The 22,678-nt window shown below is 42.6% G+C and overlaps 1 protein-coding gene across 2 annotated transcripts in view; it reads right to left on the bottom strand.

The window, feature by feature from the left end:
• The window catches only part of C8H1orf21 (chromosome 8 C1orf21 homolog), a 105,590-nt gene that overhangs the window by 19,504 nt on the left and 63,408 nt on the right, over nucleotides 1-22,678 (bottom strand). For both annotated transcript variants that reach the window (XM_032192158.1, XM_032192159.1), the window contains exon 3: nucleotides 21,975-22,069. In XM_032192158.1, the coding sequence (XP_032048049.1) occupies nucleotides 21,975-22,069 (95 nt within the window). The remainder of the gene's footprint in view (nucleotides 1-21,974; nucleotides 22,070-22,678) is intronic.

The raw sequence follows: 22,678 nt of genomic DNA, 5'->3' as shown, positions 1-22,678 counted from the left end.
CAGTTGTTGCGGTATTATCAATTGCTTCCCTACACTTAATTAACTACTTGCTTAATCTCAATGTGATGAGAACTTTAATTCAAGCCATATACTACATCAGTGATCCTAACAGCAAAAATAGATTTTATTAAAGTCACCGAAGCCTCACAATCCCTCTGCCTTTTTATAACAGTATGAGCCACACAAAAGCAGAGCAGCTGCAACAGGCGAAGAACCTTCTCCGATTGCTGCTAAGAGCATTAAAAACCAACATCTACTTTGAAATCACAATGTGAGTATGCTGTAATCAATATTTCTTGCTTGTTCATGTCTCTGGCAAAGCGAAAAGCAGCCAAGACATGGCTATCAGGGCTCTACAGAACCTATACAAGCGTTCTGCCAAACACCGCAGTAGGTCTTCTGTTCTGTGCGATGAACTCGCAACTTCTGAACAACCCTCAGCAGAAATGATGTATAACCCTTCCTTGGCCTTTCTTTAGGAAGGGAAGCCCTGGAAAAAGGCACATGCTGCAAACTGCCAATAACAGACAAGAATTCACACCTCAAGACCCAGCAAGCAGCACACTTGGCCTTCAAGAGGCAGGCTTATCAGTCCCGGTGAATGGATCATGCAACTTTTACTAAGACATTTAAAACGCCGTCCTTTCTAAGCTTGGTGCTTAGCCAATTCTGACAACATTCGCCCCAAACTTCTCAACCTGAAGGACTGCAGGAGCAGTTTTGAAACGCAGAGACGTGACCCTCGTGTCAGGATCACCTTCCTCCCTGCCAGAGCAATGTGGGGTGGCTCTCACTGTCTGCTGGTGGAGAGCGCAGCCTCTCCCACTGCTGAGGCTACTGCACGCAATGAAGCAGGTCCCTGAGGAATCAAATGGATTTGTTGGAATCTTTGCTAACAGTTTTTTGGGCTCTTTGTAATACTGCTCTGTTTGTTCCAAACATCTGGGAAAGGCAAGCAGGGAAAGAGAGCCAAGAGAGAAGGTGGGCAAACAACCAGCCACAGGATGGGCATGGAGGCCAGCACAAGGAGCCACAGCTGCGTATGGGCAGAATTTCCAAAATAACCTTCAGAGGAGAAAGGAAGGGCATACAGTAGATGGGGGAGCACAAGAGGCCCATTTTGTGATGTTTAAGCCCCACGTAAGCATCAGAGATCAGCTGAGTGCAACGAACAGAAGGAAACGCTCCTTTCAGCCAAGGCTCCTCTATCCACATCTTCCAAATGAAACGCGGGCAGTCACACACTGCCTCAAACTTTCAGCTATAAATAAGTGGGTAGTAACATGGTACTGTCCTATTAACGCTCCAGGATCATTAAAGCCTTTCTGGTACTATGAATATTTGATGCCTCAGTCTTGCCAGGGCTGGCTCTTCTGCCTCGGAGTGGCCTCCTGTAACAGTACCTGTACGGAGGTGCTTGCATCAAACGTGCAAGCTGCTGTGCCATGGGACTTCCACAGTCTCTCTCCTCCAGCCCATCAACATGCTTTCCTCCTGCTCAGGCAGCGCCAAGGGCTGTGACTACTCCAGCCTCTCACCTTGGACCCAGTACACAGCTATAACCCTTGTCTGTGCTTCCAGAAGGGCACGTTAACTTGTTAATTCAATATGAGTTATATGAAGGCTCACCATGTTATCAAGGATTATCTGGGAAGACAAACACTTAGATGATTAGGTGGTCTTCTCCTAATCCTCAAATCCAGAGTTTAGTTTAAGCCCCAAATTCCTGAGGCTTAAAATCACATCCAATTAATTTTAGCTGCATCACTGCGAGCTTGCTGGGTAAGCAAATTTTTGTCTCCACGGGCTCCCAAGGGACCCAGGGTAGCTGCACTGACACTAGGCATATGCTCTCTTGGACCAAGCAGAAACTCTGGCCAACATTAATAGGCTAATAATACTCGTGCAGAGACTTTTTTCAGTGCAGAAAGGCATTTACCTCTTGGTAGGTCCTTCTCTCCTTAAGACTGCAGTTGCACACTCAGTTTATGGCCATTTTACTGAGGTCTGCCACCAGGAGGGTCCCAGACATGTGCTTTCGGTATGCTCCTGCAGGTATAGGACCTGTCTGGCCCTGTAAGGAGTCCTTTCAACTCACTGATCTGCCTGAAAGTGAACTTTTGCCAAAGCCAAACACACCAGGGAAGCGATATATCCAAGGGAAACATTTTCTCTCTTGGTTCCCATCTCAAAGCTTGCTTCTGTGAAAAGCTGCAGCACATTAGCAGCTCTCCTCTGTACCCACTCCCACCTCATCAGCTGTCATTTACTTATGTACAAATGCTACCGTGAGAAGAACAACGATGCCTCTACAGTAACTAGTTCATGGGTTTGCATTCACATTATTTCCTTTGCTTTACTCACATCCACTAGCTACCTTTGCAAAGTCTTTATACAACTCATGTCTCTGCACGTTATGAACAGTGCCCATGACCATGGCTGCAAGGAAGGTTCCAGAAGAGAACCCATACATTCCAGGAGTAAGTCCTGCCTGCCAAGCACTCTGTCAACCCGACTTCCCAAATGACTTCTGAAAGCAAGTTTCACAGCACAATTATCTTGCTAAAAGACAAAAGGATCTTTCAGATATTTTGTTTAAAATTATTTAGTATCTAAGTAGCGATTAAAACATTTTAGAATGACTGCTTATTTAGCACAAAACCCAGAATACAGCAAAGAATTTTAAGACAAGAAAAATAATATAACAAATACCATAATTAAATTCTACATGCCGTACTCTCCCTCTTGTTATATTTGGTCTAAGCTATCAGCCTACTGTAAAAGCCAGCCAAGAATTCTTCAAACCCTGCCAGAGCCAGAAATACTGGCCAAGAAATATTTGTCATATCACAGCTCAGTTTCCAAAAAGTAAGAAGCTGGACTTCCACAGCCAGGAAAATATAAGGTGCAAAAGGACAATAAAAAATGGACTTACTTAATATTGTTGGAATGCATCAGATCAAATGAATCCAAGTGCTCATAATCCTGTAGGACTGTGGCATGACAAATATACTTCATTTAGAGTCTTTGGTCCCCATGAGTCAAATTAGTCTGAAAGATTCAGCCACGCAACTGCTGGATGTTATTCAATTAGCATGAGGCAATCATTTCCAGCACTGAGCAAACAAGGCAGCCTTCTCCTTTAGAGAGCTAGACTGTTTTACCTTGGATTAAATTTATTGATTTTTCTACTTCGTATATAGAACAGCGTTGTCAGGCAATTTCAGATGAATTCACTGACTACAATATTAGTGGATTTTGCTAATTTTTTCAAAGCACTTATAAAATACAAAACAGCGTCTTACTATTAGGTGTCACAACACAGGCAGTTTCTGAAATAAATACATCTCTGAGATAAATGTATTGTCACAGATATGTCCCGAAGAAGTTTGGTTTTTGTATTTACTTACTGCAGATCAGAGTATCTGCAGGCACAGACAGTCCTACTCATCTCAGCGAGCCTACGTAATGCAGCAAGCCCCACTCCCAGTAAAAGGGTACCAGGAGGAGCGAGCATCTCTCAGAAAGACCATACATACCTCTGCTGTTTAGCAGACCTTCGCTAATCATAGTCATCATGGTCAAGGTGAGATATTGTGTACACTAGGAACAAAAACTAATTCTTTATCTTGGATTAGTGGCAGGTGTGCATTTGCCCAGTCTAAAAGCCAGTATGCCTGCTGTAAGTTCGTGTTTTTCACCCACCTTGCTTCCAAGCTGCCGTAATGCTCACCCATCTAGCGTATTTACCTATTCACAGTGAAAAAACACACAGAAGACACTCTCTGATTGGAATCAGGAGGATCCTTCAGAGGAGATCAAGTATAAATACTTGATTCTGAAAGGTTAAGCAGGAGTTTTATGTTATCTTAAAGAAGACAAGGAAACACTTTTTAAGCTCAGTTTTGACATAATCTAATGATAAAGTACACTACTTACACATCTGTGCTAATTGATCATACTGACTGAATGTGAGCTTTGACTAATAGTGAAGTGTTGTGTAATGAAAGCAGTCAGCGCCCTTCATGTCACAGCAATAAACTCGCTCCCAAAATTCACCCTTGGGCTTTCCATTATGCTTCACAATCTGAGCTTCTATTTTAAAGCAAACATCCATCTTGTGGTATTACCATTTTTAGACAAAATATAATGGCAAGACATTGTAAAGTAACAATACTTGAAACCTATTAAAAAAACCAACACAACAACTCATATTTATGTAAATACTCTATTTCAGTTATATTGGTTGCAACAAACATGTGATACCCCTTGATTTTCATAAGGCTTTTGTCACCATCTCTCCTGACACTTTCATAAACAAGTTTGGAAAAGCGGGTCTGTTTTTCTAGACCTGCTAGATGAAAACACTGCAGGATAAGTGCACTGCTGGCTGGGAAGCCACACGCCAGGTAGTTTGCAGTTGAACACTGTCAAAATGGAGGAATGTATTGAGCAGGCTTTTGTTGGTATCTGTCCAGGAGCTGAATTTTCATTAGGGACTGGGATGATGAATAACAATGAACTAGAGACTACGTCAGCTTTCCAAAACCACAAAGAGCATCAAGCCAGGAAGGACTGAATTTTGCAGGTTTCCAAGTTATGCTGACAACTTGGAGGGATGTACTGAAAGAGACAGGAGATGATGCAAACAGGGGCCTAAGTGCAAGGTATTACATTTCTGCAGGAATAATCAACTGGACATATAGAAAATGGAAGCCCCAACTTATACAGTAGTTTGCTGAATGGGATCCAGAAGCCTGCCGGACACAAGCTATCTTTATCTTGCTCTTTTAAAAAGGACCAGCATTGTACTGATGGATGTAAAGGCTACAATAGGCTGCAGAACACATCACCTCCTTCAGCTCAATGCTCTGAAGTCTACGAGAATCACAAAACGACTGGAGCTCCACAAAATGGGACCATCAGGAAAACTCTGCATGAACAACAGCTGCCCAACCTAAAGGATGACGGAAGCAAGACACACCAAACTTCAAGAACATCGTGCTGCTCTGAAGCAGGCCATTCTCCACAGCCCGAAGGCTCCCGCCAACCATGATGCACAAATTGCCCATCGATGTGGAGGCTGGGATGGCAGTGCTGTTAGCAATTGCCCGATGTTTGCTAGAGGTATTCTGCTGCAGCCCTTGCTTTGCAGCCCCCTGCCTGCCCAGTCCTTGCAGCTACCAGGCCTCTCCACAAGCCCCTATGTGCTCCCCAGTGACTGTTCCTGACAACTCCTCTTCTTGCACGAGGCACTGGGCTTGAAGCAAGAGCAGAAAAACTATTCACTATCCCCCACCCCAGTGTTAAGTTCCTCTAAGCTCAATTAATCACAAGAACCTCTGGCAGCCCACAATTTGCTAGTAAGATGCGCCACGGTAATAAGTGATTTCACATTCTGCTTTTGAAGACAAGCTGTTAAATTCACATACTGTACGACTTTAATCAAGAACAGTTAATTAAGCTGTTCCCTTGATACAAATTTTTATCATTCTGCACCAGCCATACATCGCTTTTATAGAACTCAGACTGTGGCCACGATGTGCGTTTGCAATCTGTCTTTCCAAATTAATCTGTCCGCGTTTGTAAACTCAGAGCTGATCCAATGCATTTTGTCTCACTTGCAGCTGGGCCAGAAGTTCAGGGAGACCGAGTGCTGGAGCACCGCTTCACAAAAGGGTTTCACTGAAAAGCTGAATGAAAAATACCACTGCAGTTCATCACCCAACATGATGCCAAAGGCTTCATTATTACTTTAGTGCTTTGCATTTGCATGGCTTTTACTTCCTTAAGTTACCTCAGCTTTATGGCCTATGCCACCATGTTAAAACCAAGTTCAATAACTTACATGCACATAGTAATCTTCATACATAATCCATGACTCCTAAGTATGGGCCTTAAGACCAGGGAGATCTATAGTGTCAGATTATTAAAAACATGAACATCTGAGAAGAACCTATAGTCTAAATTTAAAGCAAAATTAAGAGCTAAATTAAGCAAAAATCCCCAATGATCTTCTATTGCATTTCCTGAACTCAATTTCCTGAACAGGCTAGCACAATGCTTTTCTAGAAAAAAAAAAAAAAAAAAGTCAAAACCAGCAGCCACAGGAACTAGATTTGAATCTTTTCTGTTTTCAGGCACTCACAGAAGTAGGGTTTGAAAAAAATGACATCACTATTTGGCTGCATGACTTAATCATAAGAAAATAGCTTTTTAAAGTAAAAAAGAAAACAAAATGGAAACTTGGCCAAGCTTTCCAAACAGGTACAGGGATTCCCAACAGGGAACACTCAGATATCATACTCTGAGAACCTGTTAAAATTTACCCCCAGGAAAATAAGCAGCATAGAAGACAGAGAAGACATAGAGAAGACATGTTGTTTCATCTGGACTTTTGTGATTGTATACCAAGCCAAAACAAGCCTTTCATATACCCATTTAACCATTTTTACGTTGGTTTTCTCAAAATTGAACAAATGAGGTTGATGTAAATCGGGTATTTTCACTCTGAGACTACTTTATGGACCCTGATCAAGATCTACTTCCTTCCTCCTCTAAGGAAACGCAGCCATGGCATTAACAACATTTAGATTTAGCAGGTGCTCAAGCCAAAGTTCAGGCTACAGGCTCTGAGCCAGGAGTGGCACAGCAAACAGGATGGTCTAACAGGGGGCCCACTGGATCCACATCTCCATTTGGACTCCACTGAGCTGACCTGGAAGAGACATATGGAGACAAAAGGAGGAACACATAAGGACACCTTGTTAGACCACTTATTATTTAAAAGATAGAAAAATAATCCACAATGTGTTTCATTTAAGAGAGAAAACAAGTACAGCCAGAAGAACAGCTTCCAAAATGCTACTGAGCCCACGAGGAATATGCGAGTCCACTTGGTTGAGCCTTTGAATGGGCTGGCAGTGCATGGGCCTTTTATGTGTTTTTCCCATTTAACAGTTAGATTTGTTTAAATAAACTCATAAATGTGGTTATTTACATATAAAGATAGAATGGTATTTTAAGGATTTGAAGTAGAGGAAAATTCTTTCATGGTAATTGTAAAATGAAAGCATGCCAATCTTTAAAGAAACATGTTCTAACACTGGGAAACTTTTATAATTAATCCTTGCCTTAGATCATCTCAGAAAGAGTTATGAGTCTAATTAACATGAGCTGAGAAATTGCTCATGTTCCTGAAACTGTTGAAACTAGACGCTCGCTAACAGACAATCCGCATCCCTGCTGCCCCATGACCAAGTTACAGCTGAGCGCTGACTCACCCCACTAAGTTCAAAAATATTTCTCAGTGTTAGCAATGGCTCGCTGCAGACACAACCTAACGAAGGGACTGTCAGGAGGAAAAGCTCCACGTTTATAGCACAGACAATTGCTAAAACATTTATTTATTTCCTTTTTTTTTTTTTTTTTTAGTTAAAAAAAAGAGCACTGGGGCTATTCTTAGAGGACCTGTCATGGGCAGGCTGCAGCTAGCAACTGCTTGGCCAGTGGCCAGCCCTGGCTGGGATTGCTGCAAGGCTGAGCAACGCTAGCTGATGTGGTGCCACAGCATAAGCTCGGTAAAAGATCTCTGCTTGTTTTGTTTTGTTGCTTTTGTGTGTGTTTTTTGTTGTTGTTGTTGGTGGTGGTGGTTTTTTTTTGTTTGTTTGTTTTGTTTTGTTTTTGTTTTTGTTTTTTTTTAAAAAGAGGATGCAGAAAAGCAGCTCAATGCACAACATGCTGCGAGCAAACCGTGCTGTGGAAAGAGGTGCCGCCATCTCGTCACATCTGCCGGCAGCAATTCCCTGGTGCGGCTGAAGTCCTGTTTCCTTGCTAAATGTTTTCACCAGTAAGGAAATCAGTGTAAGCGTTACTTCAGTGTTCCCATGCAGATGTTAATCTTTTGGCCGGGCAGGATGGAGTGACTTACAGGGATGGGAGCACCAAATCCCATCAATACACAAGCTGCTAAATTTCTGCATCCAGTCAAGGCCTTATAAAAAATAAAGCATGATTTGCCTTTGACTCCTAAAAACTATGAAATGACTCCAGTAAAGCCAGTCATTTCAGAGCCCAGTCACCTGAAAGGTCTGAGGATTTTCCATGTGTAACTCAGGTGGACCTGATCAAACAACAAAGCACTGCATGCTCCCCAGGTCTAAGAAGAGGAAGATCTAGAAAACAGGCAGCATTTCACTGGCAGAAGGATATTCCAAGCATCTCTCAAATCCTGAAACCATCCTCCTGCTGCCACTACCTGTCCCTTTGATGGTCTCCTCTCCATCACAGCAGCCTCCTTCCTCCAAATCGCTAAAGGAAAGAAAAGCAAGGCAAAAGAGTAGCTTGACAGTTGTGTTCCTTCCCATGCTCCTCCAAATCGTCCCCCATGTTGCAGGGTTGTACCTCCAGACACCGGGGAAAGGAGGGCAGTGCACCAAGCTCTGCTGTATTTATGCCCTCACTCTCTTCAGTGTTTGCCTTTAATTTTTTACTTTGGGAATTGGAAACTCACCCCCGAGTTGCTTCCCTGGAAGCACATGCAAACCTGCACTTTTATTACATTTTGAAATTGTTTGGCAGAACTGGTCATGTATGGGCTTTTAGGGGTCAGGCTCCTTCATGCTGTGTTCACAGGCAGAGAAGCTGATTCTGATTCCTGACTACTGCCTTCAGGTGCTGCTGCAATACAAACTGCATTTGCTATTTAAACATATACATACACACAAATAGAATATTATTATATTATTAAAACTCATTGGTTTTGCGTTCCCATGCCTAGACTATCAGGCAGCTTGTTTATTTACTTAAAGCTGCCTGCCTTTGATGGTATCCCGTGGAAAGATTACGTCTCCGATAAAGCAGTGAGAAGAAGCACGCAGCAAGCATGGTGAGCACAGAGTGAGGGTGATGAAAACAGAGCACTGTAGAGCTGTATTGGAACTTGGATATGTTGCAGGAACAATGAGCAAATACTTTTAAGCCAAAAAAGATTTTATGCCCGGTGAGAACAAACTTGGTAAGCTGTGTATTAGCTCAGTTCACTGTTGCTTTGCTAAGTTAGTAACTTACACTAGGAAGTACTCATGTAGGAGTACTCATAGCAGCTTCATTTTATAATGTGCCTATGTATAATCCGAAACTGCATCATCCTCCCTACACACAACAGCCTGAATTATCTGCCCAGCATTTCCTTAATATCAAAAGTGTTTGCTTTTACAAGAATGTATTTCATCATTTTTTTCTCGTCTTTTTTTTTGTTCCTTTTTATTGAAAAAACCCTAAGCCCTTGAAGGTTATCATCTATAGTGATTCCCCTCCTCCCAATCCAGTCCTTTTCTCCTCTGTCATGCAGTGCCACCCTGCCCACTGCTTGAAAGGCAGAACCCCCCCAACACATATCTTCGTAAGCCTGTGCCCCAGCAGCAGTACAGCTAGCTTGGTTTGGTTACCCACAAAAGCAAAGGGGTGCAACTGAAGGTAAACAGCATAACTGTAGTGAAAAACTCAGGCTGAGCCCCTTCCATTGCAAGTATAAGCATGAATGGTACGGTACAGATGGAGACGCTCTTCATTTAATTCCCATGTGTGGCTGAAGCTTTTGTAGTTCGACTTGAGACAGAGACCCGACACAGGAAGTTTTGCTCCAGCTGGTGCCAGCAGCTAGGAGACCGGTGCCAGTCCCCTGAAAAGAGGATCACAAGCCCACACCTTCGGCCATGGAAGGCTGAAGATTCCCCCCTTGCAACTGCCCTCCTCCCCATTCCCTGCTCCCCAACTCTCTACCTGAAGCTTCACGCAGCCCTGGCAGCCTCCACGGTGATGGTCTCGGTGTGAGCATCAGCACAGCTTTGAGCAAACCCTGAGCATGGGGCGTACCAAAGCAGGTTGAGGAACGTTTTTACCTTCCCTGTGGCCCCCAAAAGCACTGTGTTCCTGCTGCAGTCGGGGGAGCAAGTCACAACTTCGCTCCCAGTTTCAGGGAGACCTGGACTTACCACAGTGTCAGCCTGGGCATGCAGGACTTATGGTGAAAGACCTAAAGCTAACCGGAGCGATGCCATACAGCCAACGAGCTTCCCCAACAGCTCTCACCAGTTCCCCTTCACTTTCTGTAGAAAAGGCATCATTAAATCAGGGTGTTTTAGTGTCAGGGTGTTTTCTGCCCACTGTTGGCGCTAACACCCCTCCACTGCAGCACCATTCCAGCAAGCCTACGCTGACAAAATGCCTGGGCAGGCCGTTATCCACATGGTCTCCACATTACTGCCAAAGAATACAAGACAAACCCCCACCCAACACTAAAAAATGTCCCCTATGGTTTTAAATAATTTAATCTAAAATACCATCAGTTTCTCCTCTGCAAAACTCCTATTTAGATTTTAAAGATTTGCCAACGTCACTCACATATCATGATGGAGCACAACCAAAATATCAAGCAAGACAACACAAAACGATGGCTGAAGCAGTGCAAAATGTTCCTGCTCAGCGTGAGTGTACATTTGCCTGTCAGGTGCAGTGGGAAACATTGCTCTCTCAGTGGCAAAAGCTGTGAATGTTTAAAATATACACAATATCAGTTCATTCTCATTCAGCGCAATAGGCATTATCTTTTTGAAGATTAGTTGAATAATTAGTGCTCTCCTGCCACAATTTGTATTCCTGCAAGCACTCCTCACTCTTGGATCTTCCACTGTAGACTGCTTTTCTTACTAAATAACCCAGATGAGTGGAAAGGGAACAAACCAACAATAATTTGGGTGATGAAGGAAGTCTCGTGCGGACTGGATATTGGAAAACACTTGCATCATTTTCCTAAAAAAGCAGACAAAACACAAGTGTTCCAAAACTATCGTGATGCAAGGCGGATGGGGACCTTCTGCTGTTCTAGTCTCTTAACACAGCAGCAGCGGCATTGTTACAGAAAGCACAAATTCCAAACTGAAAATGCTCATTTGAAAAAAAGATGTTAGATTTATTTTTTTTTCCAAATAACTGCTCTCTAGCTTATGGATCTCATTGCTGTAACATACTGTTAGTGACAAAAGCTCTGACTTGCCTGGCTGACGGCTCTACTTTGCTAGGGCCAACAGGGCCATCCCAAGGGAGAAGCCGAGCACGGACTCCTGAGAACGGCCCCGTCCCTGATGGGTGCAGACAAACAGGCTCTCAATGACACCAAAGGAACCACAACAAAACTGGTTTTCAAGGCCCTCAAGAGGACGAGTGTGGTTGGCTATGCCGTGCAGATTTACTGCTGAACACAACGCCGACTTGTGGCATGCTGCCTTTGCTGGATGAAACCCTCACATGTTCCTACCATGACTGTTACAGTGCACGTCCCACAGTCACATGCCATCTTTCTACCTCCAGGTGCCTTGCTGCTTATGGGAAGGGTGCTTCTGCTCATCCACTGCCAGCAGAAGCTCTCTGCGAAGCCACCATAATTGACTGTGAACAACCCTGAGCTCCCAGCTACTGGAAAACACTTTAAAGATGCATTCCAGGCCAGAAGATCCAGGTGATGACACTGGTCAGAGAAATACAGGATAAAAGGAAGAGGAGGAAAAACACAGATAGAAGGAAAGCTCTGTCAAAATTCAAAAGTGGACATTTTTGCTTCAAAGCAAGATTAATATATTCAATTTCAAGTTTGAGTCTAAAAGCCCATGTCATCTCTCAGCCCCCTGAAACTTCCTTTTCTGGGTGTGGTATGGTATTCAAACCAAAATTTTAAGATTACTAAGGTTGCACGGTTAAGTATCTAATGAAGCATCGATGGATACATTTCCCCATTGTCTCCACGTACTTAAACAGCATTAAATCAGCGTCTCACCAGATATAGAAATCCTGGGCCTATATTTTCCTCCACAACTGCCTCAACTGAAGGGGTTCTGTGCCTGAACAGAAGGTCTGAGCAAACCTGCATAACACCTATATGCGAATGTGCCATGTGTCTTGGGCTAGCTGAAGGCACAGCTGGCTAACGATGCCTCAGTGCCTGGACTTGCCAGCTTTATTCCCCACTAGTGACTTCTTATGATTTTAGGCATTTTTGTGTATTTGTTTCTGCCTGGTCTTGTCTTACCCGCTGTTGCAAAACAGCAGAATTAGCAATTAATGCTTATCTGGCAAACACTGAAAAACTAGTACCAAAACAGAGGCTGTGGAGAACTCCTATTGCTGACAGCTTTCAAAATCTTATTGCTCATCTCTCTTAAAGCTTCAGTGCTTCAAGTTATGTTTAGAGACTCTCAAGCTTTCAAAGAAAAAGAACCTCAGCTCTAAAAAAAAAAACACAACACAAAAAAAACAGAAAAAAGGTGTGGGGGGGTAGCTCTTACAATCATGGAAGACACACTGGAACCAAAGGCTTCCAGAGTTTTTTATGATGCTTTTAAATAGCAAACTTCATACATAACCTATATATTTTGGTCAGCTGACTCATCTCGAAATGACTGGTGTTGGCAGCACTGAGATGCAGGCAGGCTTGCCACAAAGTGCACAGCAAGCTGCTGCAGAGCAGTATGCATTTCTACACCTGCTCCTGGAGATTATCATTAAATTTGTGTGTTCAAAACATACACGCTATATCCACAGCCTTGATATAGTAGATTATCTCCAGCACAAGGACAATTATGAAAGGACAGGAGAAACAGTCACATCCTTGGTGTTGCTGGTGGGCCAGGATGCTCCAGACTACAGATAAATGTTGCCATGCCCACCTGCTGCCACTGCCAGAGCTCACCACAGCAGACATCCAGTTTGGGCTTCAGGCACTGTTGTATACAAGTCCTGGATAAGGTGGTCATCCACACAGACGTGGAGAGCTGCAGCTCTTCAGCCCTTCAGCTGAGCTTCCAGGTCAGACTCCCACGAGAAGGGACTTCCTTGGCCAAGATGATTTCTGACGAGTGCAGCCAATTGCTCCAGCCAGCAAACAGCTTTGTGCCCATCTGCCCTCACAAAGACATCGCCTTCCCCAGAGCAGAAAAACCCATCCTTGGCAGGAACCCACCCACTGAAATAATGCAAATATGGAAGAATACAACCCACAAAAAAATAATCAACTCCCACAACTGATGTGAATGTTTCTATTCACACTCCTCCACGGCTGGTCCTGAAACCATGCTCCTTCCTGACACCTGCCCAGGGCTGCACATAATGGCCAGGGCACCTTGGGCACCTAGATTGTTTGTGTTTAGAACAAGCCTTTCACAAGCGATTTTTGATTTTCAAAGCATTATAAAATAAAAAGGAGATAAAAGTTTCACTAGATAAGTATTTTCTCTCTTCTTACCTAGATGTTTGAACTAAAATGCTGAAAATATGAAGTGGATTGTAGCCATTAGTTGTTTGGTTTCTGTTGCTGTCTTTTACTTTATTTTTTTTTAAACTACTTTATTTTCGAATGGCTATGGAAAACATTGCAGGAAATAATGGCGTATGGATCACAAACACAGAGCTGGAGATTTATATTTGACCCAGCTAGAGCAAAACATACACTTGGGCATTAGACCTTGACTAACACGTTTTTTTTTCCTGGCAAACATTAATAAGACTGCAATTACATGTTGCTTCTGGACACTGTTATTTTAATATACTTAGAAAGAAATACCATTACATTTTTTTAAGCTTTCTACTTTAAAATCACATTCTGGATATGTTTCATTCTACCTCTCAACAGAGCACTCTGCAGGTTTACTTACTGGAGGGTGAAGACTGAAGTAGAACAGTCTGAAGCAACATATCTGGATCATATTTAGCATTTATATTATTTCTGACTTGCTAAAATATTAACAGTATCCACTTGCTTTCTAGATTTTCAGAAGTTAGGTATTAGAGGAAAAATTAATACTTCTTACATCAAATTTGTTATGGGATCCAGAGGAAAAAGAATATTAATACTTAGTGCAATCATTTACTTTGATCTCCATATAATATGCAGTGACCCGTAAGTGAAATGAGCTAAGTGACATAAATTCATTATGAGAAACCATTCTTTGAAGGATATCACTGCAAATTTTAACTGAAATAGGCATTATGGAAAAAAGCTAATTGCATGGTGTTTAAAATAACAGACTCAAGTAACAATATCCTTTCTGTGCACTTCTAAATCAGCTTCAAATGCATTTCTTCCAAAAATATTGGGAGAGGCTGACTCATTAAAATTGAAATGTGTAATTACTTTCTTCTTTAGTACCGATAGGGCAGCACTCATTTAGAGTTCCAAACTCTGAAAAAGTCTGAAGGGTGATTTCAAGATTTTAATTTCCCTGGGGAAAATAGAAGGCAGACTGGGAGCACGTGCAGCACAAAATGCCCCAGTCCAGACTCTACCAATGAAGACTGCAGAAAAACATATCCAATAAGCAACTATGTACTCTCACAGGAATTTAGGGGGTATCACCTCATAAAAGTGAAAAGGAAAATTCCTCTTGGTGGCTTGGTGGTGCAAAGCACTTGCTTTGTCCAGGTACCACTCAGAGCAGCTCTGCCTGGAGGAAAGGACACTTTGTTTGGTGGATGCTGGGATGCTGCCTCCTTTATCCTAGTGTGAACCCTGCCACCTACAACAGAAAGGAGCTTGGATTTATTTATTTATTACTCTGTCATTTAGTTACTTTTAAATTTTAATCCATGCCTTTCATTTACTTATTTTGTAGTTGCTTCTTTTGTTCTGTTTTTTTTTTTTTTTTTTTTTTGTTTGTTTTCTTTTGTTTGTTTGTTTGTTTTTTCTTTTTTCTTTTTTTTTCCCTTAAACTCAAGGCAGGAAGAGTCCAGATGGGAGCATCTCCAAGCAGCCTGCTTGACCTGTTTGCGCAGACCTCCCTTGGGATAGGAGGATTTGGCTGCAGCCAGGCAAAGTGGATGTCTCTACTTGTGGGAAAATGGGTTGAGGTGGGGTGGGTGAGTATCCCTGTTTTGTACCCCGCAACTTCCCTGCTCCTGTAGCCAAATAACCCGGGGCTTAACACAGGGCAGATGAAATTTAAAAACAAACAAACAAAAAATCCTGTTCTTGCTAAGGATGGAGGGGTATGGTCCTGGGCATTTCTGGTTTCCTTCCCCTGACAGGCAGAGTGTGAGCAAATTCCACCCTGAAATAGCATACTTTGAACTGCTCTTGTTGTAAAGCGGTTTAAAATAAATAATTAGGGAACTCACAGCTTGAAATCTTTATACTACAGTATACATTAATATGATACTTTCATTTCTACAAAGCTCTTTACCCATGTACTAAAACAGCACCATGATTAACATATGCACTTAGACATTTAAAACACAGCAGTTCAAAGCTTATCTAGAAACAATAAGTAGCAGTGGATTTAAACACTTTAAAATACAAAATTAATTGTATTACCGTGCTTAAGTTTCCAGAGCCACTTGTGGTATTTTACTTTTGTAGAAAGGAAAACACCAGAAATATCTGCAGTAAATTTAACCACAGGGAGTCATAGTTAGCTTCTTTCTTTTACGTACATAGACCAGTGATCTTGGCAATAGAATTAAAAACTTATTTTCCTAAATCAATCAGAAGTTCAGGCATCTGTCCAGATTTGCACCAAACATCACAAAATGTTTATCTGATTGATGGATCTATACTATATATTTTGCGTACCTATTTAAATATTGATATTAGACACAGTATTTCATGTGTTACATTTTATATAGTTATTAAAGTTGCTTCATTTACCCTTTTCTGCCAGGCTTTTAATTTCATACACTTCATCTATCAGTTACTACTGTCTACTTCTAATGTATCACTGCAGAAAATGACAACTGCTGTTGAATACAAAACGATGGCTACTGAGGTTGTGCAATATTAAGTACTACCAAGCTGAATGATAAATGCAGAACAGCAGCTGGTTGGAGAAGCTCGAGACATAGGAAATAACAGCACACGCAAAGCTGACAAAAATGACATTTGCAGGTAAGTGGAGTGGAAATTTATACTTATTGGAAAAGAAAACTCAAAATATTGTTCATATTATTAAAGGCGGAGTGAGAGATAGCAAGAAAAACACAAAGAGGTAATTTTCTTCCAGCTCCAGCAGGAATTCATCTCAAGCTCCAACATGCAATTTCACTACTGAGCTCCAGGACAAAACAGAGGATTGTGCCCAACTGTTTTGAGGGTTTGGATAACAAAGCATAAAAATTCCAATTGGTAGCCTTTTGCAGCATTGTAGACCAGAAAATGATCTCCATTAGCAAAAGTTACAAAAACATCCAAGAACTGAGCTACAATACAATTCTTTACTGAAAGGGTTGTTAGGCACTGGAATGGGCTGCCCAGGGAAGTGGGCATCCATGGAGGTCTTTAAAAGACGTTTAGATGTAGAGCTCAGTGATACAGTTTAGTGGAGGACTTGTTAGTGTTAGGTCAGAGGTTGGACTTGGTGATCTTGGAGGTCTCTTCCAACCTAGATGATTCTGTGATTCTGTAAATAAATATTAAGTTAACCATCTAACAAAAAAATGTTATATTCTATTTTTTTCAGAGGTGCTGATTCACCGTCCAATTGTCTGGAACGGCGAACACTAGAAAAGGTGGGGGAGGAACTTTGGGCAGCGGCTTGTAATGGGAATAAGGAGGCTCTGGGGTTGATTCCTGCTTTTGGGAAGATCCTCAAGACCTTTAAGCAGGCGAGGGAGCAGCTCTCCATATAGCAGTTGGTGGCGGGAATGTTGCAAGGCTCAGAGGAATATAGGCAGGGTCAGAAGGTGAAGGTGGAGTCATTGAGTGCTCTGTTGGAAAACACAGTGGTGGCAGTCCATAAAATGGCGGCAGCCAAGACGGGGGGGGAAGGGACGCAGACAGAGGACACTAGTGATAGGGAGAAGGGAGCAGGGAAGGACTCAGGGGAAGACGGGATCCCTGTAGGGGACTGTGGGGCACCTTGGTGCGCCCCTGTCTTTAAGGTTTCCCTACCTGCGAGTAAAACCACGGAGGAAGGTCAAGGCAGGTGGTGGACGATGGTGGGGGACACGATGATCAGATGCCCGGTGCAGAATATGATGATAAGAGGTGGGCGACTATCATGGTATTTGACAGTCCCTCGATATCTCTGCATTTGCCGTGGGGAATCTTCTTGCTTTGTGGGGGTGGTCAGGTTTACCTGACTATTCCCCCTAATGCTTATGGCGGACCTTGCGCGCTTGGTATTTTGGCAGTTAGTCCGCTTGCACCCATCAGGAACACCACAGGGAAGGAGGTGAGCCGTCACAGGCACTCGTTGAAAGACCCCACTCTAGATCCTGACTATGATGACGGATGGTATTTGACTACCTGAGCACAAACAATTGTTGAGATGCTTTTTATATTCCCGCAGCTCGTTCGAAATACTAAGATGATTGAGCGGTTAGCTTGTTGGGCACTGAAGAATGCTAACCGCACAGCAAAGGCTTTGACAAATCCCATCGGCGGCATGGAAGCTCTTAAAGAAGGATTGTCCTCGACAAGGCTGGCTGTGGACTACTTGCTTGCTCGAACCGGCATCGGTTGCTCTGAGTTGGAGGATGCTGGCGTCGAAGTTTTTCGTTGTATCGATTGGACAAAGAACGCAACAACGGCAATTGAGCGAGCTAAGGGCGCAGTTGAGGAGTTGTTGAAGAGCTCTTATGGAGATTGAATTTACCGAGACTGGTGGGGGAAGGGCTGGCTAGATTGGCTGGGAACATCAGATTCATGGATAACCTCTCTTTTATCGGCAGTTTTGTCAGTGGTATTGGATTGGATTGGATGTCGGCGTGCTCTTCTTGCCCCTGCTCTTTTGACTATTGCGACAGAAAAAATCCTTGAAAAGCTAGTCCTGTGAACAGTGAATATTAACCTGCTTCTTAATAATGGATGGCAGTGCTTGCCACAAGAAGAAGAGAATGATCACCTTCAGCTAACACTGTACTATGCTAATACCTTTTGTAACGGGAAAAGGGGGTGCGACAAAAAGAGGCGTGATATATAGTATATATATAGGGGGGAGATGTGGGGGGAGGATTGGGAGGGACCATGGGTGGAACAGAGGGTCATGGGGATCTGGGCGATCGCGTGTACGGGTATAAGAAGCTATGCTACGCAGCAATAAATTGGCACTTGAGCTAGACACAGTGTGTCCATCTCTGGTGTCCCTGCTTGGGGAGCAGACGTCCAGGCAGCCAATCGATGTTGTCTCTCGGGCTGGGGTAGCACGGAGAGCGGCAACAAGAGGCATCTGTATTATTGCAAACCATCTCAAAGGAAAATTGATACAGCTCATCGAGTTTCCAGCACTGCATGAATACAACACACCTTACCTTACCTTTTTCGGCAATAACGTTTTACAGTGGAAAACCAACAGTGTTCTGAGGGGATGGAAATAAGGACAATGAAATTAGTCCTGTGATGAATGCTAAATAGGCTGTTGTGATTGTGCTTTATACACTTAACATGACATTGAAGAGCTAAACAGTAAGTCCCTTCTACACAAAAATTAACAGGTCTTTAGAGAAGGTAAAAATTTATTACTTATTCCTGCTTGTAGCAGGTATCTTTTAGAATTGATTGAGCCTTTTAAAATATTAATATTACTGATTTTTTGCATTTTAGTTCTTCAAAGTGTTTTTCTTCAAAATGTTCTTCACCCAAGCATGCAAGGTATATTACTAGCCATGATCAGCTTTTCTTGCTGGTAAAGAAAAAAAAAAAAACAAAACCATCCCAGATCTGCCGAGTAAGACACTCATCAGTTGGTAAAACCCTTCGGTTTGGATTACAGCAATCCTAAAAGCCTGCAACCATCCTCGGTACTGCATAAGCAAGCCATCGGGGCCTCCAGTGGGGAAATGCATGCAGGTCAGGGACGATGCTGGATCTGGAGCTTGCCTCTGGTACGTGGAGAGACAGCAACCATCTCCTGGCCCCAGTCGTCCTTGGCCCCATGAAGCACCACGGGCAGCCCTCCTGTGTCTGGAGACACCAGCACTGAAACCAGGAGCTGCAACATTTGACAGCAAGCACAGAACAACAAAACCAACCTGGGTAAAGCAGTGAATCATTGTTTGACAGAATATGAAACAAGTCTGGCTTTTCTTATTCTTTTTTTTTTTTTTTTTGTTCCTGCCAAGAGCCTACATTTAAATTCCATGAGGCCTTTCATTCTGCCAGAGAATTTCTTCACATGGAGCATCTTCTGCTTCACCTGGCACACAGCCCTAGCACAGCCATTCCTGCTGTCGGTATGTTTTTGCAGCATTTCTGCTTTAGTGTCAGCTTTGCGCCAGTTTTGAGCCCTGATTAACCTCAGGTGGACGCTGGAAAGACAGGGACCAGTGATGGGGCTTCATTTCTCCCAGCGATACCCACAGCGGTGCCAGCTCCCCACAGGACAGCAACTCAAAGAGCCTCGGGTGTAAGGGAAGCAGTTTTGTTTTTGCCTAAGCACACTTTTTTTTTTTTCAAGCCAGCCTTTAAAACACTTCAAAAAGGAGGATTGGTAATTCTGAGACATGCTTGTAACAGGACCAAAATTTTTCTCTCATCCGAGTAACAGTCGGATTCAAGGACATTCAAGGACAAAGTACCAGAGGGTATGACAGCCCTGAGACAAGCAGTTCCCAGGGAACTGACTAAAGACTGTAATGACACGTGGGTTATGCATCTCATCCTGGCCCCATCTCTGAAGGAGATGTGAATTAGCAGCCCTGCGACAATAAACAAAATGTGGGATTAAGGAACAAGGGAGGAGGGAAAAGGGCTGGATGATTCTCCCACCGCCTTTTCTTTTTCTGACAATTTCTGTTGCCTGGAAATGTCTGATGAGAAGACAGGATTATGTAAGTGCTTGCCAACTTTTCACGTTAAGAAAAGTAAAGCCTGAGTGATGGGTAGCTTAACCCATCCTCTAAGCAGTGCGCTAAACATGCTTACTTGGGAGAACTCGAGCAGCGAAACCCACTTAAAAATCCAGGAATGACGAGGACCTGACAATTCCCAGGATTAAGCTGCATGCATTTACAGTCACTGTAATCTCCTTATAGTAAGATGAGGAAAAGGAAAATAAAATCTTTTTGGCATGCAAGAGGGTTTTTGTTTTAAAGTACATGCAACCAGTCTGATTGAAGGCTTTCTTGCATTACTGTTGCTTTTTCTCCCAACAGATATGACAGACAAGAGAGCTATATTAGCCCTCCAGCCCCACATTAAGATATACTTTCCACCAACCCCCTGCTCCCATCAAGCATGACCCATCAATAATAAAACATTAAGCACTGTGCTGTAGCAATGTCTCTTGCTAAACTGAATCAGACTAACACTTAAGTCCTGCAAAAATGCAGAAACCAATCAAAGTGCAAAATATCTGTATCTGCTGTGTCACTTCTGCAGACCTATGCTTTCCTGAACTCTTCCTGGTTCTCATGCAAGTGGCATTTTACCTTCTGCCAGTACTTTAAGTGCAGCAGAAAGTAAAAAAAATAAAAATAAATAAATGAAAAAAATAAGTTAAATTGCTAGGCTTTTTCTACTTTTATCAAAAATACATATTTGGATCATTTTTCCTTTTTTTTTCCTTTTTTTTTCTTTTCCTTTTTTTTTTTTTTTTTTTTAAATTCTCTCCTGTTTACCAACAAAGTACTGGGGTCTCTAAAATGAGCAAAAATTCTTGCAGTCCCACTTCTCCCAGTTCAAAACAAACATGCTTAAACTGCAGTAATGCCGAGGGCACTGCGGATGCTGCTAGAAAAGGCGATGTTCTCAGCAGTGTTGCACTAAAATATCCCCAGCATCCTGCTGCAAGCTGAAGGTGTGTCCTCACTGGAGCATCAGCAATGCAAAACTGCAAGTAGCCAAGGCACATGGAAAGCAAAGCAGAAACAGCTCTGTGTGCTGCTCAACCTTCACTCCAGCACCTAGGCTGGGACAGCACACAGCAAACTAACTGCTGTTTAGAGCAGGAAGGCATGTGTGGTTGTTCTGTTCTGCAAGCACATGCATCTAGAAGAGGGAAGGAAAGCACATCCAGGTTTCCCGCAGCTCTGTTACGCTCCTCCACACATCTTCAACAAAAGACAAATTCACGGTGTATTTTTGTACAGCTGCCCAGTCATAGCAAGAGCAAATCTTGAGCTGGTGATAATGGTCATAGGACCACTGAATTATGTTCAGTGGATGTTAATTACATTCCCCCTTTGGTCCTACTGACGGGGGGAAGAAGAAAAACAATCCTATATGAAGAAAGCTGTGATGAGTGAAGGGAACCAGATCTGAAACTTCACACACAACTATTATCACTGTGAAATGTCCTCAAAAAATTAAACTGGGTGAAGCCCCAGCTAACCAATTACAAAATGTACATTTCTTCAGTTTTAGAACAGAGGTGGCATTTCTCAGAAGTCCGTTCATGTGACTCGGCCACAATTTGAGCCACCTCAACAGCACCCCAGCTATTTCTAGCAGCACTGAGAGTTTACCTGAGATTTCCTCCCTGACGGCAGAACTGTGAGCCAACAAGTTGCTTGAGTCAGGGAAAATACAAAATGTGAAAAATGATTTTTGCGACTGCTCTGTTATGAATATATTGCTTTTGCTATCATGAACTGTGAATTTTAAAATATGTAAAACCACGAGGCACAGAGCAAATAATGTCTACTTAAGTGGGTCATTTTATTAATGGCAGGGCACTGCTGTTTTACTACCAGCTCGTTTGCAATATAGACACAGACATTTCAAACCATGTATATTTTTATCTGCAAAGGAGATGAGTATAATCATGGAAGCACTCCCTCCAAGATCAAGTAGAGCCTAATTCATAAAGACAAGCACAAGAAAAAGTAGTATTTTGCACTGTCTATGTGAGCTTCACAGACAGGTATGACATTTTCAGGAAAATCCTCTTGCTGTGTGTAAGCTGCAGTCTCAATGTGCTGCATGTTGCATATTTCATTACAAAAGCAGAGCCATGTTATTTCATTAAAGAAGTGATAAGTTCAATCCTTACCAAGTTTTCTTGGTTCCTGGCTGCTATTTTCTGATCATCTTCTCCCCCATTTTTCATGTATTTGACCTCTTCCACTGGTTTGATCCTATACTCATCTGAACACCAAGAAAAAAAAAAAAAAAAAAAGAAAAAAAAAGTTTTGAACCACTGTAGTTCAGCAGCTGGGGAAAAATAAAAAATAAAAAACTAAACCCAAAACAGCTGACTAGAAAAGATCCTAATTCAACACGGCAACAAAAAACCACAGGTATATAGTTTCAAAGACTTAAATGGGACTGATACCAAGAAAGTTGTTCTGGCCTCCTGAAATGGGTGGGCAGCTCTCTCAGCTGGAATAGCCTCGGTACTGTGAACAGTGGGTACAGGGAATATGGCAGGACAAGCCCTTTTCAACCTCCCTAGTTTTCTGTATGATTTGTCTTAATACAAGCAAACTCTGCTACTGCAGCCTCCCTAGTCTTTTACTATCAGTGGGCAAGCAAGCAATGTAAGGTAGTGACTATGCAGAGGAGGCTGCTCATGTACGTACTTTGCATTGATAAATCAAGCAACGCTAATGAAGGCAATTTAAAAAATAGGCTATAATCTGAAAAAAAAAAAGAAAGAAAAAAAGAAAGAAAGAAAAAACACCCCCAAACACAGCGTCTTTTTTCATTCTTTTTCCTGCACTGTTTTAATAGAGTTAAACCAAAAGGTACCCAGTG

The sequence above is a fragment of the Aythya fuligula genome, chromosome 8 (assembly GCF_009819795.1).
Source record: "Aythya fuligula isolate bAytFul2 chromosome 8, bAytFul2.pri, whole genome shotgun sequence".
In the NCBI taxonomy this organism is placed as follows: domain Eukaryota; kingdom Metazoa; phylum Chordata; class Aves; order Anseriformes; family Anatidae; genus Aythya; species Aythya fuligula.
Note: the sequence above shows the minus strand (reverse complement) of the source record. Positions and strands in the feature narration are given on the sequence as shown.